We start from the raw sequence: 18,241 nt of genomic DNA on the forward strand, positions 1-18,241 counted from the left end.
GCCGTTTATAGATGTCTACAATTATATACAAAAAATATAGATATATACCTAGATATATAATCAGATCGAAATCGAAGCTAGAACAGCAACTTGCACAACTCTTCCTAAAGGAAATAAAAAATACAAATCTAAATCGTTTGAATTAAACGCCGCAATTAAGGAGATTTCGAGAAGTGACGGACTAACTCCAAGCAATTTAACGTTATGTTTGACTAACTAACTTATGATATGTGTGTATTCTATACTCTTCCAAATGGTCCCAAAGTCCCACTTAAAGCCAGACCACTCGCACGATCCCCACAGCTCACACTCCACACTCTCGACGTAGTGTTCCATATACGAATAAAATCAGATAACCCTTAGCTAAAATTCGACTAGCAAAATCAATATGATAATAACACCTATTCGTGGGTTAAGATTAAAGAGATAATCTGGTACATCCCTTACTTTAAAAAACAACAACCAAAATGCCGGGTATTTAATCAATAAAATACATATTATTAGTTATAATCTAAGCGGAGTAAACAAAATACATCAACATAATATTTAAAAAAAAAGCAACGTGAGCAACGTAATATGGGAAATCTGTAACTTTGGTGATCTTTTTAAATGTTATTAGAAAACAAAAAATCAAGTTTAATGACGAATACAAATCAAACCAGTTTTTAATGTGACTTAAAATACGACGTAAACGACATTTTTCCACAGAATTATATATGTACCAAGATAAAACCAAATTTAGAGTTTGTGACATTTGCAATTTATTGAAAGTTTACGATCTTTTCGATAGAATTATGTCAAGCTGTCAAACAATTAGTTATAAGCGCTTCAATACAAATAACATACAAAAAATCAACAGACTCAATTAAGTTGAAAAGAACACAATTATATTTAATCAAATTTCTAGGTTTTAAATTAAATTACCATTATTTGTATCAAGTTTTGCGGCCTTGTTTTAAATTGGATTTCTAAGCATACAAAAACAATCCATCCCTTATAAAACACAGGCGTTTAAAATAAGAAAACAGCATATACAATTCTTTTTTGTTCAATAAAATATATTTAACTAAAAATTTGACTTGCTTATTGAGAAACGGGCTAGGATGCTGTCAGTTCTAAGATCATTGGGGAAGGTGCGACTTTATCTTCACGCCAATATCGTGGCCAGGTACAAAGCCACTCAGAAGGTCAAGACGGCACTGATCATCCTGGCGCCTGGTGCCGAGCAAATAGAGTTTACGATATCCGCAGATGTAAGTTTTGTAGGCAGTCTATCGGAGACGTTTCGCGTTGGTCATCTCCCGTGTAGAGTCGTTTTTATACCCTTGCAGAGGGTATAATGATTTCAGTCAGAAGTTTGCAAGGCAGTGAACTAGACGTTTCCGACCCCATAATATTCTTGATCAGCGTCACTAGACTTGTCGATCTAGCCGTGTCCGTCTGTCCTTCCGTCCGTCCGCCTGTCCGTCCGTTCTTACGCAAACTAGTCTCTCAGTTTTAAAGCTATAAGTCGGAACCAGCCGGATCGGACAACTATATCTAATAGCTCCCATAGGAACTATCGGGTAAAAAATTAAAGAAAAATGATATCTTTCGTTTTTCTAACATATAACCTCCTACGCTTGGAAATAACATTTTTTAGTTGGTTTTGAATTTCGAATTAAATTTTATCAAAATCGGACGACACTATCAAATGGGTGGGAAAATAATATACATATCATACGAGTACATGTCAAAGATACGGTTACTAACGTTAAGTATTTCTTTTAGGTATTTTCTTATTTCGGCTTGCCGAAGTTAACTTCCTTACATGTTTAATTGGAAAGCCAGATGAAAAAAGGTGGTTTTGAGAAAAACTCGTTTGAAAGTTGGTGTATGCATTTCTTTTCAGCAGTATAACTTTGTGAGGGCATCGATTATCGAAAAATCCTTTTTAAAAGCAATACAAAGTTATAATAAATCACAAGGTGATTTAGCAAAAAAAAACAGCCAAATCGATAAACAATTTGAATTTTTAGTTTTCTAATAAAGTAAATTATGCATACAAGGTCAAATAATGAATCAATTTGTAACAGTGGTTTCTGGATTCATTTTTGGAAGTATACAACGACATTTGGATATTTTTCTGCCTCTTTTGGTGACCTGTAAGTTATACAGACTATAAATGGTCACCTTAACCAACCAAAACACGTCGATTTTGGAATCTTAACACACTTGTACTCACAGATATATATTTTTGGTATTTTCAAATCCGCCAATATCAACATTAGACGCGCTGCTTAATATCAGTAAAAAACTGAGGGATCTTTCTTTTACAAATATACAAATTAAATAGTTAGATTATAAAATTATTTATATCTGGTTTCAATTTTTTGTTTAAAATACTAAATTTTTTGTTTGACATAGAAAACAAATTCACGTATACCGTTTCTTTAAATATTACCACAAATAAATAAAAATCAACCATTGTGTGATTTGTGTTCGACCAGATTAATGTCACTGTAGCGGGTTTGACCTGTGAGCCGGTCAAGTGCTCCCGGTCTGTAGTAATTGTGACGGACACTTCACTGGAACAGGTCGTGTCCCATGGAAACTATGATGTCGTCGTCCTGCCTGGCGGATTAGCTGGTAACAAGGCATTAATGAACTCGACGGCCGTCGGTGACCTACTGCGTTCTCAGGACTCCAGAGGCGGATTGATTGCTGCCATTTGTGCGGCTCCCACCGCGCTGGCCAAGCACGACATGGGAAAGGGAAAATCTATTACACGCACCCAGATATGAAGCCCCAGCTGGAAAAACATTACTGGTAAGTCCCTTCAGTAGTAAAAAGTGCAAAAACTTCCCAAAAGGAGAAAGATTCTATTCTTTCTTTTTACTCTTCCGTTATATAAATTGTAAGTGCTTACATACCGTTCGTTTTCTAGATGAGTGATACACTTCAATACATAATAGCTCGGGTACCGTTGACTTTGGTCAGCAGCGAATCAGAGTTCCCTAAAAACAGCAATCACTGGAGACCAAATGATAGGATATTATGCACAGCATAAATAATAACCCAGAGAACATTTCGCATATTTAACCCACTTGTGTAACTTTTCTGATAAGTGGGCTGTACGAAGTCCATTATTTCCTTACTTAGCTATAAAGACGACGTGGCGGTGGTTCAGGACAAAAATATTATCACAAGTCGCGGTCCTGGCACTTCGTTCGACTTCGCCTTAAAGATTACCAAGGAGCTGGCTGGAGTTGAAGTGGCCAAAGAGGTGGCGAAGGCAATGCTTTGGACATACACATTTTAAAGGAATTGCAACAATGTTCGTTAAATAAAACTAAATTTGAAAAACTATTATTACATATATATTTTGTTTATTGTTTTACAATCGCCAGCAAAAATCACGCATGAAGATCGCCATTAACAGACCCATAATCTTGCACTAGCTTCTCCTCGAGATTCGGGTGAAATCGACCTTTAAATTTAAAAAGAAAAACCTACGAACATTGATAGGTTTAAGGTGAGACGCCTTAGTGAACAAAAGGTGTTCTGTTTTAAGTAAGTGAACAAACAGACATTTCTTTCTTTTTCAGTTGCCATAAGCACTTGCCATTTTTTCGTAAAGTATAATTGTTATAGGACAAGAAAATATTTTGTTGTAGTGTAATATTTTGTCAGTGTAGAGCAAGGTTACAAGCTTGTCAAATCTCGTTTGTGACGTTAGATCCCAAATCCATTTAACTGTGGTAATTTTCTCTTATCGTGCTGATAATGTATTTACAAAAGTATTATTGAAAATTCGCATAATTTCTTCGTGAAAAAATTATACTAGTATATATATATATAGTATATAGTATACTAGGCTTGTCCGTATAAACCCTGAGTTCTTAGAAACCATTACTGTGTTTATACGATGCCGAATTCACGATATCATTTCACGCTTTCAGCCGATTCGTTTGTGTATAAAGGCCATTTCGTGAATTCGGCAACACAAAAAAAACAACACAAAGTTGACTATGATTTCAGCCTGAAAGCGTGAATTTTTCTTATTTGCCGATTGTAAATTAAGAATATTAGTTTATCCATCGCGTTGTTTGGTTTGTTTACATTTTGTAAAAGTGTGACTAGACTTTAATAGCAAATTTTACACGTGTTTGTGTTGTGTTCTTATTATTTATACCCATTTACATGGCAAAAATGATGAAAATCTGTCTTTTCGTTTAAAAGTTATTACTAAAATATATAAACATAATTTTGCAATGTTAATTGATATCCAAAAACCAGCTGCTTTTACTAATACGCCATTAAGTGGCGCATGTTGGCGCAAGGAGGCGTTAGGTGACACTATCAGTGTGCTGGTGAAAAAACAGATTTTGATGGAGGCAATGTATGTGTTCTGTAGTGCAAGAGCCGAGATTTGTAGAAAACGAAGTCAGATACGAGTTTTTGTAAGATCTTTAGCCGCAGTCCTGGTACATTGTGTTTTTATCTTTTGCGCCTATTAAGGTACACTATCACATAACCTTACAGGATATCGAGATGAACATTTCATAGGGTTTACAGATTAGATGTGTTTCGTTGTTTGATTCTATAGCCGATAGCTAAAAAAATTATTTTTGCATAATTTTTGGGAGCTCGAAATTAATCAACTTATGTTTTTCAGGTTTAGGCCAAAACTGAAGATAACCTTTTTTGTATACAATTAAATTTGTATTCCATATATTTTCAACTCTTCCTAAAAACAAGAAAGGTAGTTAACTTCGGGAAGCCGAAGTTGATATACCCATGCAGTTATAAGAAATAATCAACGTTAGTAACACCATGCTACATTTTTAAGGATTGTTGCTAACTTTAATGATCTGACCGTTTCTTTGTCAGCTATATGGTATGTTCGTTCGATTTTTAATTCGAAATTCTAAAAAATATAAAAAATGATATACCTAATCTTATAAGATAATATGTCAAAAACACCAACTTTGTTATATTACTTTTCCACACTACTATTGAGTGTCAAAAAATCTCTGATAAGAAGAACATATAATTGACCCTATTTTGGTGTCATTTTGTTATTTTCGAAATATATCAATTTTACCCTCTTTGGTGTCAAAAAGACACTAGGCGTTGGCACTTTGTATCAATGTGGTCACATTGACACCATTTTTCAGTAATTTGAAACTGATTATGGGTATATAAAGGTAATTTTTAGGGTCAAATTGATACGATTGTAGTATCAATATGTTATAAATAATTTTTTTTAAATATTTGCATTAAGCCTTGCAGTCTTAAAAAATTTTTTTTTTTTTTTTTTATAATTGTTGTAGAATATAACTTTTAATATGTGCATACTTGCGCATATCCGTATTTTCGTTGCAGTAGCAGTTGCTGCTCAAAAAAGTTCTTCTCCGTTGTCACCATAAATCAAAAATGTGAATGAAAAAAAAATTGCATTAAAAAATTATACATATATCTGTGCCGTGTATATGTAGGATTACAGTGACGAAGGATACACATTCCAACGGAGTGTTAAATATACATACATATGTATATATGTACATATGCCGTGTCGGAGAATGGCATTAAATCATTTAAATAATAATTTATATAAGATTAGTAATCAAATCATTAGTATTCAAATTTATCCCAAACAAGAAAGGAAGTTAACTTCGGCGAGCCTAAGTTTGTATACCCTTGCAGTTATACAAAATAATCAATAATTTTAATTAATTGAATTCGAAATTCTTAAAAATATAAAAATTTATATTCCCAATATAAGATAATATGTCAAAAAGCCCCAAAGATATAATTTGTTTCACACTATTTGCCACCAATTATCCGATCGTTCCTATGGGAGCTATATAAAATAGTCGTCCGATTTTGATAAAATTTAATTCAAAATTCAGAACTAATTTAAAAATGTTATTTCCAAGCTTAGAAAGGTATATGTTAAAAAACATGAAAGATATAATTTTTTTTTTTTAATTTTTTCCCCGATAGTTCCTATAGGAGCTATAAGATATAGTTGTCCGATCCGTATGGCTCGGATAATATGCTACCTGCAATACAAAGAAGACTTTTAGGAAAGTTTAGTTTGCGTAGAAACGGACGGACAGACGGACATGGCTAGATCGACTTGTCTTGTCGCTGATCAAGAATATATATACTTTATGGGGTCGGAAACGTCTCCTTCACTGCGTTGCAAACTTCTGACTGAAATCATTATACCCTCTGCAAGGGTATAAAAATTGATCCTTGGTGTATTGTAATTTTCAACCACACTTATCAAATTGACACTCAAAGATTTTTTTGGGTACACCAATTTTCCGATTGTTCCTATGGCAGATATATGGCATAGTCGTCCGACTTTGATAAAATTAAATTCAAAATTCAGAACTAATTAAAAAATGTTATTTCTAAGAGTAGGAGGTTATATGTTAAAAAACACTAAAGATATTACTTTGTCATATTATTTTCCCACCAATTTTTCAATTGTTCGTATGGCAGCTATATAATTTTGATAAAATTAAATTCGAACTTAAGAATTAATTAAAAAATTTGTAGGAAGCTATATGTTAAAAAACACGAAAGATATAATTTTTTAAAATTTTTCCCAAAATGGTTCCCACTCATATACTACCTGCAATAGAAAGAAGACTTTTGAGAAAGTTTAAGCCCGATAGATTTCAAACTGAGAGACTAGTTTCCGTAGAAACGGACGGACATGGCTAGATCGACTCGTCTAGTGATGCTGATCAAGAATATATATATTTTTACCCTCTGCAAGGGTATAAAAAAAGAAACGATTACATCTGCATAGAGTTTTGTGTGTACTTATCAGTTCGTCACCTTATCCTACAGCTTTCAAAATCGAAGAAAATATAGGTTTAGACCAAAATCCAAGGTATCTAACTTTGTGGAATTTAACCAGTGAATTTGTATTGAAATGTGCTCAATACATTTCAAAACTTTTCTTTTTAAACATTTGAAAAATAATATTTTTTGGAAAAGTGGCATTCAAAAAACAAATTCTTTAGGTCAATCGAAAGGTACTACTCCATTTCAGTTCAAATGGGAAATGAAAAAGCTTGCAATGGTCTGGAAGCACAGGAATCTGAATGCCAAGTCGCACTCCTCTACACCTTATAGTTTCGGTGATATCAACATTCATACGGACAGACGGGCATGGCTAGTCATCCTGATCAAGAATATATATACTTTAAGGGGTCGGAAACGCTTCCTTCTTTTATACCCTAGTAGAGGTTTTACTTAGCTACCAGTTTGAAGCGGATAAACTAGGTGTTCCCACCTAGGGTTACTATATCTTCTACTACGAGTAATGGGTATAAAAATGGCTTATTAGTTAAAATGTTTCCGAAGCAAACTATGCCGAGTTTTTTTTTTAACGATTTTTGGTAACACTTTGAAGTCGAAAACAAGCGAAACAATGTATGTGCCAAGTTTCCGTATGTCCGGTACATTCGTTTTTGAAGGTTCACCGGTAAGAAAAAAATCACTTTTCAGGAGAAAGCTTTAAAGTTTTGGACGCAGGAAGACCTGCTTGGACAGCACCTCGTTCAAATGGTAATATTTTTTAAATTTTCGTCCAATAAAATTTCTAAGCAACACTTGAAATAAATGCAAAAAAAAAAAGAACAACGACTAGCGAATACACCCCCCTGACATAGTGGATTCACCCACCAGACATTGCAGCACGACCGTTTGAAAAACGTGTTACGAATTGGTATAGTATTTACAGTATATATTTTTGGGGCCGGTCGGTATAATTTAAAGGAGACTCCGCGGTCACACTGCTGCAGTTCGGGAAAACGGAAGGTTCAAGTTTGTGGCGGTCCGTGAAGTTCTCCTTTTTTGTGTGTTTGGGCGGAAACAAGTCTCTTTTGAATCGCAATCAGGATAGTGCGTACCAGGAGGAGTAGGCGAGTGAATTTTGGCAAAGTTTTGGCTATTGAGTATACAGTTTTATCCGCTCCGTAAGCACGTGAACCGTTTGTTGTTGTCGTGCCCGTTGCACTTGCAGCCCAAAGTGCGCCCGTGTGTGCGTGTGTGTGTGACGGGTCATTAAATCTGCCGCTTCTTTCTCTGCTGTTCTTTTGTATTTGGGTGAATTGCACAAGTGTAACGGTTTTTCAAGAAGTGCAACAGCCAGAGCACCAGCAGCAACAACAACAACGACAGCCATGTAAAGTGTGTGTACCCAGAAACGCGAAAAAGTGCAGTTCATTCAAACTGCAAACGAAATTGCCATAAATTATTGCTATAAGCTTTTTCGTTGCGTGATGAAAGAAAAGCAGTGCAATGGCAAACGAAAAGCGCTGCGAGCGAGGAAAAATAGTGGAAAACATTGTGTATATAACAGTGCATAGTGAAAATTAGCATAGAGCAGGAGCGCAAAGCTGAACAAAAAGAAACACCAGGAAAGTAGTGGAAGCAGCCACAACAAAAAATTGAGAAGAGGATGAAAAACATTTGCTGCACTTACACACAAACACAACTACCCACCCTCTCTCTTCCGCGTCCTTTTCCCGCTTTCCACTCGCTATCTCTGTCGCACCACAGTCGCAATGCGGACTCTCTCTGACATGACTCGCGTCGCCCCCTCGCTCTCTCGCCGCACTGTTGGTGCCCTTTTTCGTGCTTCTTTTCATGAGTCACGAACCGAGGCGAAGATCCGTGTAAAATAGAGGCAATTGTGCAAAAAGCGGTGACAGTGCGAGCCACAAGCAGCCAAAAATCAAGCAAACTCAAGCGAATTCCGGCAAAGTGCAACGTTCTAAAAGCTTAGTGCCGGAATAAACGGCATTATTGGTTCCCTTCGGGTGTTCCCTCTTCACCCTGCCATTCGGATGGCGTGTGAGTGGAATTTTTAACCGACAAACGCGGCATTTTGTTGCGGGGCGGGTAAACAAATGAAATAATTTGTTTATAAAAGTGTGTCGGAACAAGAGTGATGTGTGACTCTCAACCCACTCCCTCTGACGCAGGCTCGTTTATTAGCAGTCAAACTCGCCTAAAGTGAACTATCATCATCCTTCGATAGCTTAAGGAAAAACGCTTTTTTGGTGCCCTTTTCGATTGGTTTCTGAGACTAACTAAAGTTTCTAGATCAATCATAATATAACACATTGACATGTGAAAAACTCTTAGATTATAAAATTAGTTTTTATTTGTTTCTCAATATTTGAACCATGCTTCTTGAATGTATCTTAATAGCACCGTTTCACAAAGCTTTATGTATGTATGGATTACTTATTCCTATTGTTATTATTGCTATTTATGTTTGTGTAATGCCAGAGAAACATAAAATGCCTTTGATAGTAACGCAATTCCTTCTCGAATCGGGGCGAACAACAGTAACTTCCCATAGGGAAGCTGGACTGTGAATCAGAGCTGGCCGGCTAATCAGAGCAAGTTCAGCAAAATAATCCAAGCTATCTGCTAAAACATTCGCCCTTGTCGCTTTAATCAAAGCCTTCTTCTAATTAGCAAGTGCTTCAGTTTTTTGTCATCGTCTCATAGGCGTTCGTATATGTATGTGCAAACATAACTCGCACACATACATATATAATCGCTGGAAAAAATCGATAGTATGGAGTGGTGGGTGACACATCCGACCCGAGTACCGTTCCTTTTTGTCCGTCTACTTTATCATTCATTCAGAAGCGGGCAGGCCTCGCGCGTTTCACACACTACGCGCAGGAGTGTGCGTGAGCGCCTGGCACTGACACTGACCACAGGTAAAGAGAGAAGCAGAGAGACGAGTACGCTCACCCCCGCCTCCGCACTCTTGCGCTCTTTTTCCTTTTCGTTCCGTTTGCCGGTTCTTGCTGTTTTGTTTACAATTTTATTTGTTTTGGTGAGCAACCCCAACAAAAAAGCAGCGTTTGCGGCAGGCACTGTTTCCACTTTGCTAGTTCCTTTTCCCAAGGGTCTTTCAGGTTTTTTGGAAAACAGAATCAGAGCATTAAGGGAGTTTTTAACTGAAAGGTATTCCCTGCTACAAAACTACACCTCATTTGACCATCCCTAATGTTAAATAGTCTTTTTTGGCTTAAGCGATCTTTTTACTATTTGAGAAGTTTTTAGCCACCACGAGGCTTAACATACTTAACAGGTTTTTGTTTGGATTTTATTATTAGTTGATATTGTTATTGGTATACCTGCTCTGTAGATCCACCCCAAAACTAAAAGTTTTTTAGGTTCATAAAAGAAATAACAATATTCTAAGTTTGTAAATATTCCTTTGGATCCATGTTAAAAATAAACTCCTTTTTATCCACTATGTTATTTTTTAATGCACTATTATTGAATTCCAAAGGAATGAGACTGAGCGCATACACGAATATAACTGCGTTATATTCCACCATCTTTCATGGAGTTCGTCGAAGGGGTTGTTGCCTTTGTGGCGCTCGCCATTGCTGTTGTCTTAGTTGTTGTTCAAGTGTGTTAGTTGTTAGTTGTCTAGTGGTGTTTGTCGGCCTGGAAAACTCACTCAAGCGTTGCCCCGAACAGCTAGGCTCTTCTTTCCCTGCTGTTTCTTTTGCCTCCAGTGTTGTTTTTTACTTGCTGGGCCGTCTGACAAGTTCTACGGTTTTGTAGTGTTTCCCTCGATTGGCAGCGACATGCACTTGGCATCGGTAGTTGGAAAACTCCATCGAGGTCGAGATTGCGCTGCAAAAGCCATCGGCCTCTCACGAGGGGTGTCCGCTGTTATTAGAATTGAATTTACTTTAGATTGGGATAATTGAATTTGTGTTGGTACAGGCATTGAAAAAGGACTTTTAGGGAGAAAATCTACCTTTGATATAACACTTTTTAAGGTTTTAAGTATAACATCCCAACATTCTGGCTCTTTAAGCTTCCAAGATATCAGCGTTCTGGTGTTCTGATCAAGAATATGTATACTTAACGGGGTCGAAATCGATTCCTTCCACCTGTAACATACTCTCCCAACAACCTAGTATAACCTCTTCATCTACGAGTAACAGAAGGCATTTTCATGGCAAAACAACATGGCCAAAAGCCCGGTTGGGTGTCAAATTCGTTTCGTTGCGCTCCATTAGCTAATGTTCTCATACTCTATCGGGAAGTACATATCTGGTGTGTGGCATCGTGATAAGCGAGAACACAGTGCAATCAACCCTTTTCCACACAATTGCGGCGGCAAAAAAACTCCCCAGATCAGAAAACTCCCCCCGCTCTGATCTTTGCCCTTTAAAGTGGATAGTTAAAGTTCCGCCGGTCGTTCGGCAACGCCCACCATGAGTTTCGGAGCCTAATTAGTCGGCTTCGTCTGTCTATTTATCAATTAGCATTCAACTAATGGAGCAGTTTGGCAGTTCTCCAAACCTTCAGAAAAAACTGACACCGAACAAATATATAGCATAACTGGAATAAATTTGAATTTGAACTCGTAGAATGTCAAATCAATTAAACCAGTTTATCAAAGAATTTTATGATTGCTGGTAGTTTTACCATGACATAACCCCGTAGCAAAAACCCAGAAGCTTTGATCTAATGCAATCAATGCAATTGCAAATATAAATTCGTACCGAAGCCCCGGACCCAGTTTCACAGTTTTTCAATTTGTTGCTTGCCATTGTCGATCATGAGACAAGTTTTCAACCTGATCGTTCCCCATAGAACCCCTCGATCCCAATTCCGCATTTTTATACCCTTGCAGAGGGTATACTAATTTCAGTCAGAAGTTTGAAACGCAGTGAAGGAGACGTTTCCGACCCCATAAAGTATATATATTCTTGATCAGCGTCACAAGACAAGTCGATCTAGCCATGTCCGTCTGTCCGTCCGTTTCTACGCAAACTAGACTCTCAGTTTTAAAGCTATCGGGCTGAAACTTTCCCAAAAGTCTTCTTTCTATTGCAGGTAGTTTAAAAGTCGGAACCAGCCGGATCGGACAACTATATCTTATAGCTTGGGAACTATCGGGGAAAAAATTAAAAAAAAAAAATTATATCTTTCGTGTTTTTTAACATATACCTTTCTAAGCTTGGAAATAACATTTTTTAATTAGTTCTGAATTTTGAATTAAATTTTATCAAAATCGGACGACTATATCATCATAGGAACGATCGGATAATTGGTAGGAAATAATGTGAAACAAATTATAGCTTTGGGGCTTTTTGACATATTATCTTATAATATTGGGAATATACATTTTTATATTTTTAAGAATTTCGAATTCAATTTCATAAAATAATTGATTATTTTTTATAGCTGCAAGGGGTATACAAACTTGGGCTTGCCGAAGTCAACTTCCATTCTTGTTTTTCAATATTTTTCTATTTGCTAGCGATGACGTTGTCAAACTTGTTTCATTTTCTTGCTCTTTTTATCAACGCTTATTGTTTTGTGACTTCTGCGGTTGCCTGTTTATTGCCTCTTTAACTGTCGCTTAATTGACTTGGTCGCTTAATTCCTCTCTAAAGAACCTCATAAGCGAGCACTGTGAGTACTGGGTGCACCTACACGAAGAAGTGCACAGAAAAAAAAATGCGTCAAGATCAATTTGATATGCGCATGGTAAGTTTGTGTTTTTTCGACAAATATCAATTTTACCATGAAATAATGTCAAATTGATACCAAAAATGTAATTTTCACGAATTCTCTCTTTTCGAATATTTCTTAACATCGAAAAAGAGAGGATAGAGCAATATGGCGGCGTTAATTACGTGAGAGGAAGCGAAATAGACCTATTCGAAATTCGACTTGGCTAACTTCAAACATGTTGTCTGCACTAACATGGTTTTGATGGCTTTTGAACTTAACGCCCGCGGAAAACGTTGTGCGATAGACTAGCCGGTAAGGTGTCTGTCTCTGATGCTAAAGGTACCAGGTTCAAATACGCCCCAAGGCAGAGTATGCTTTAAGTGTTTAAGAATAATATCTGAAATGCCTTATAATTGTTATAACAAAGCTGCATTTAAATGATTTCCGATTTCAATCAAAAAAATAAAAATAAATTGATGTGACATTGATACTGGATTTCATCAAATTGACCATCATATCATATCATTTTTTTTTCTGTGTGAATCCCATCCTAACTCGGTCTTATTTGAAGGGTCTTTTAACTGTCTATGGTGCTGCGTAAGTGAAATGGAATGGCGCTTTGGGTGGCATTGGATCACAAAGTTCAGTTGTAGTTCTGTTTGGATGATAAAAATGATCGCCGAAACATATGTGCGTGTGTGGGTACGGGGTCTAATTATCAAACATCGGTACACTACGTATAACTTGTTTACCACTTTCATGTTTCGCAATGGCTTTAATGCAGCGAATTTTAAAGAAGAAAGAGCACTACAGTGTGTGTGCCTCGAGTGCCTCGACTATCAGATGCGTTGCGATCTTGAGCACTATTAGAGCTATAGGGTTGAGATTTAAGAATTAGGTTCCTTAGCCTTGTACGCAGCGAAAGTTTGTGCTCGCCTACAAGTCACGCCCACAAGCTCCCATAATGCTTACATATGTCTGCCGCCCACATACGATATATTAAAATATTTCCTGCTTGTTTATCTCTATCTTCCTTTTGCTTTCTTTAGCTAAGTAACGGGTATATGATAGTCGAGGTACTCGACTATAGCGTTTTTCCTCGAATGTGATTGTAAAGTTTTGCTTATATTGATACTACTTGAGGCGAATTCAATAAAAGTGTTAGTTGTTTCCTTATATTAATTTTTCGGCGGTGTTTTCATATTTTACTGCGAAGTATAGAAATAATGCCTTATATCGCAGAAGAACCCTTTAAGTTCGTCGTTATTTAAACACATTCCGCTTTGCGAAATCTTTGTAAATTCCGAGATGACTTCGTAGAAAAATGTAGTTTCTTAAGAGGAATTTGCTGGCAGTTCTTCAACAAGACACTGTCTAGATACATTTTGTTTGCACTCCCATTCTGCAGCCTGCTAATTCCTTTGTTTGCTCAAGCCCTTGGCCTTGGCATGGCATGTTTATATTTTTGTTTGCCCATTTTTTATTCATTGTACTGGCCGACAGCAGCTGTGATCACCGCTCAGTCGGAGGGCATCGGCTACAATCGGTTGTTTCTTTTCGATTTCGTTTTCATTTGCCATACTCGTTCAATTTGCGCATCTAATTTGCAAGTTTAATACACAGTTGCTTTGCTTAAATTAAGGCCGAATGTGGCTCAGCCGCTGTCCTACACACCGGAAGGGAGGAATCGTAAAGAAGTAGTAGTCGGGGAAGTCGTGTTCAAGCTTAGGTAGCAATAATACTCTTCTAAAAAGTATATTCTATATCCCAATCTGAAATCTCAACATCGAGCTTCCGAGATCACAGCTTTTACACGGACATAATGCTCGGCTATTGAAGCTGATCAAGAATCTATATATTTTATATACATATATGAATATTTATATTTCTTTCTATTATAGAGAAGGGAATTATAAAGAGCCTAACGAAATAGAAATGAATGTGAATGCATACTGACATGCTTAGTATTAAAAGAAAATGATAATGATGATCATTCAAAAGGGATACCTAAAGTTATCCTGTTTTTTTTCATCATTGAGAACCACCAAGACAGTTTCGTAAGCGCTTTTAAGCTTATCAAGTCATGAGCGCAATCAAAAACATTGCCGCTTATCTACTGATAAGCGAAAAAAGTCACACACATGAGAAACAAGTAACACAACTGCCAGAAACCCGAAGCACAGGCGTATTTTTCCCCTTTTTTATCGTTTGATTACTCTTGATTCAAAGGCCGTCCGTCGTCAGTCAACCTGTTGAGTTAGCACTGTTTGAGAGCCACTAACGATAATCTGATCAAGCACCCCGCTCACGTCTCACGAACTCCCCATTTCATTCCGAATAGGGCGATCGCTTGGCATTTATGGAACTATTTCAACGTTCCACGATGCAACTGTATATCGTTAATGTGCCGGCAGCAGCTGATAAAAACTCGCCAGTCGTCGATCCCACGCGGCAATCGGCAATATCCAATAATTCACTTTAGCAGCGATAATTGGCTATTGAGCCGTGCCGAAAAACAGGTGCTGGCATACTTATGGCACTGCAAAGATACAATTCGGATGTTACTAAAAAAAATTGTTATAAAATTAAATAATAACTCAAGTGCACATACATATTTCCGATGTTTGAAGCCGTGATTTAATTAAGAGTTAAACATGGCACAAATTCCAATTATTTCTGGACCTATTGTAGAAAATGTGTTTTTAAAAGCACTTCCAGAAATTAAATTAATTCTTTTTTTAGTTTTACATGCGAATTCTTGGCAAATTCAAATCCTTGGTTAAAGGCCCATCTGAGTTTTGACACGACAGGTACGGCTAAATATGGAGCGAATGAAAGAGAGAAACTCGAGAGGAAAACCAAGTCAATAACGGGACCAAAGCAATGACAATTCTAGTTCTTCTTGTTCTGTATGGCGTTTTAGCAACTGCATACAATGGCCCTGTTTCTCTCCTCCCCTATCGTTCCGTCTCTTTCCAAAAATCTTTTTCTTGATTTTTATTTCCGGTACTTAAAGTAAGCGCATGCGTATTCTCTTCTAGCTGGAAAACCGGTCGCTCTCTTTTCTTCATCTCTCTTTGTGGTTTTTGTTGACGTCTTGCTGCACTTCCACTTCCCACACGGGTTCACGCACACACACAACGCAACGCTCACCGTTGCTTCTATCGGCCTTTTAATGTGGTTGTCTTTCTCTGTCAGTTCTTTAAGGCGTTTTGCTTTTGCAATTGGTATCTTCAGTTATAGTTTTGTTTTGTTTTGTTTTTTTTTAAATTAGCCGGCACAGTCACTTACAAACTGTACCGAATTATCAGAAGCGCTTGCCTGTATGTATTTATTTATGGCCCATTGTTTTCCGCTTAATTTGCCAATGACCTACAATGCGACTAAATGAGAGCAAAGCGATAAGCAGTAAACGCCTCCCGCTTTCTTCAGCCCCTTTGTTTCTCCTTTGCACTCTTTTACCCACTAAACATGCAAATAAGCTGGTCAGCACACTTCAAACTTATTTATTTAACATCCTAAAAGTATGCAGTAAAAAACAGAAATCGCGCGTTATAAATGTGAAAAATATGATATGGTTTTGACATCCGAAAAATGCAGAACATAAAATATCTTCAAGTTGTTGGTGTGTGACAGAATTATTAAATGCGATGCTTAACAGTAACAGCAAATTATGCAAATATGTGGCTGCTTCTACTCTGTTATTAAATCACTTTGAAAAGCAACAAAAAGTTGTAGGCCTAAAAACATTTTTAAAAACTAGCAAGAATTAGCGTTTTGTATGGCCAATTAAGACGAAATAAATAAGAATAATAAAATGTGTATGAATTTATTTTTTTATATATATTTTGTATACCTATTTTTGCAGTATATAACACAATTTATATACATGCTTTTATTTTTCTTCCAGATAAAGTATTAAATTTTAGCAAATATGTTGCTAGGCGAATTCTAGTTAGTACAAAATATTAAGGTTAAGTACAGGGAACGCCGCGTGCAGTCAGGGTAATCCGCCGTCCTCCGCGCCACGCAGCCACAACAACAGCAAACACGGCGTCCCCCCGCAATTACTTCCGCTCGCGCTCCACCCCCCAGTCGCCCCACTCTCCGCAGGCGGCACTCCTTGGCGGCGTCGGAGGCGGTAGATCCCACGGCCACCCTCACCACCATCCGTACCAGCACCATTCACCGTCCCCGTCGCCATCCTCCCCATCGCCATCGTGCCCCACGCTGCAGTTTCAGCCACGGTTGCACCATTCGGAGCAACAGCTGTGCCAGCGGCGTCGTATCTATGCGTCCACGGGGAGTGCCGCCAACATCATGATGGATCGCGAATCCCTTAGCGAATGGGCTAAGGACAAGCCACTCAGTATCCTGCAACTGGATCCGGCGGATCGTGCGGTTCTCCGCATAGCAGGTGAGTGCAAGTTCCATTACTTATGCGAGTATTAAGAAACTGCTACAGTGGTCGCTGGTGCAGGAAAGGTTGCAGGCTCTTAGTAATAACCGTTTTCTTGTCTGTCCTAAAAGTACATTTTACCTGGTTTGAGGATCAATTTTATCTGGCGACTAATTGGTTTTCGTTTTCTTGCCCTTGCTTTTAGTTCTCGCAAGAAAACTAGTTAATAGCTTCCCAACATAATAGTTAACTAAGTAATCGAAATTTACTACCGGAAAAAACACTACCAGCTGATTACCCATAAAAAATTCAAAATACAAAGATCTATAAATACAAACGGTATTTTATAGTTACTGTATGTATGTTTGTATATAAATGTGTAAAACGTGCTAAATAATTGACCTTTTTTAAAAACCAAAAGATGGTTTTCAATGCTTACTCTGCTATTGGCAATAGACTAAGTGTTACCACTGAGCGACCAATGTAGTCAGCTATTGACAACCATGCGAAATGCCCACGCTAAAGAAGATTCGTCACTGAAGTACAAAATAAGAATATTTAATACAAAAAATAGTGCAACACACTCGAGGTAATCCCCCGTCTGAAAGCTCCATTCGAATGGCAATAAGTTAACGTTCGCCTACCCAAAGCTGCACCACCCTGTAGTTCATTGCACTTAGCATTCAGCAGTGGCCGTCAAACTGTGCTCGCATTTCCACTCGCTTTGCTTCATCGACGCTGCGTTATTATGGGCTTATTCCACGCTAACGGTTACAGCCTCCGCCAAGCTACATATTCCGCCTGAACTTCCCGTCTCTGTGCCAGCTTCGCTGTTTTGTCTGCCAGTCACTTGTAATTCTATTTCTGTTCCGCCAACGGAGATTTTGCGGCCCACAGAACTATGTACTAGATATATTCCCCATCCCTTCTTTCGCGAGTTTTGCGATGGCAACTGAAAAATCGAAATTTATGTCGCTGTCGCAGCCTGAGGGCATTGTTAGTGCCGCACAATAAAAAAGACTAAAATGCAAATGAAGGCAGAATGCGAGGTCTTTTAAATACTGGTCGCATTGTGCCCAACCGTATCTATTATAAAGCTCTGGTGGGAAGTTCAGGATGGACGAGGAGTGAAAGAATGCCAGATCAAAGCCCACGGAAAAGTATTTCATTTTAGATCAGTAGCATCGTTGTTACGTTTTTAGTCTGTTGCTTGACTGCAGCACTTTCATGCGTCAGCGTACAGTCGTTATTACCTTCAATTGAAATTGATTCAATAAGTAAAAACGCCGAAGATCGTCAATGAAACTGAAAACAAAACTTGTT

The 18,241-nt window shown here is 37.7% G+C and overlaps 2 protein-coding genes and 1 long non-coding RNA gene across 9 annotated transcripts in view; 2 read left to right on the forward strand and 1 right to left on the reverse strand.

The window, feature by feature from the left end:
- Window positions 1–1,103: 1,103 nt before the first annotated feature.
- On the forward strand, window positions 1,104–3,301 carry LOC108029326 (protein DJ-1alpha). Its single transcript, XM_017101521.1, is given in 4 exon segments — window positions 1,104–1,262; window positions 2,490–2,766; window positions 2,769–2,808; window positions 3,142–3,301. Coding segments are annotated over 4 exon segments (636 nt in total).
- Window positions 3,302–7,824: 4,523 nt separating this feature from the next.
- Window positions 7,825–18,241, forward strand: part of LOC108029356 (dystonin) — a 76,505-nt gene continuing 66,088 nt past the window's right edge. For 2 of the 7 annotated variants that reach the window (XM_050887356.1, XM_050887357.1), the window contains exon 1: window positions 16,469–16,936. In XM_050887356.1, the coding sequence (XP_050743313.1) occupies window positions 16,840–16,936 (97 nt within the window). In that variant the 5' untranslated portion in view covers window positions 16,469–16,839. Of the gene's footprint in view, window positions 7,841–16,429; window positions 16,937–18,241 lie in introns of those variants that run through there. The other 5 variants (XM_050887358.1, XM_050887360.1, XM_044092174.2 and 2 more) reach the window with 4 other exon arrangements.
- Window positions 10,294–11,767, reverse strand: LOC127010974 (uncharacterized). The gene is made up of 2 exons (XR_007763945.1): window positions 10,808–11,767; window positions 10,294–10,716 (listed from the first exon to the last, which is right to left on the reverse strand). It is a non-coding gene; the product is annotated as an uncharacterized LOC127010974 (long non-coding RNA).

The sequence above is a fragment of the Drosophila biarmipes genome, chromosome 2R, assembly GCF_025231255.1.
Source record: "Drosophila biarmipes strain raj3 chromosome 2R, RU_DBia_V1.1, whole genome shotgun sequence".
NCBI classification, from domain to species: Eukaryota; Metazoa; Arthropoda; class Insecta; order Diptera; family Drosophilidae; genus Drosophila; species Drosophila biarmipes.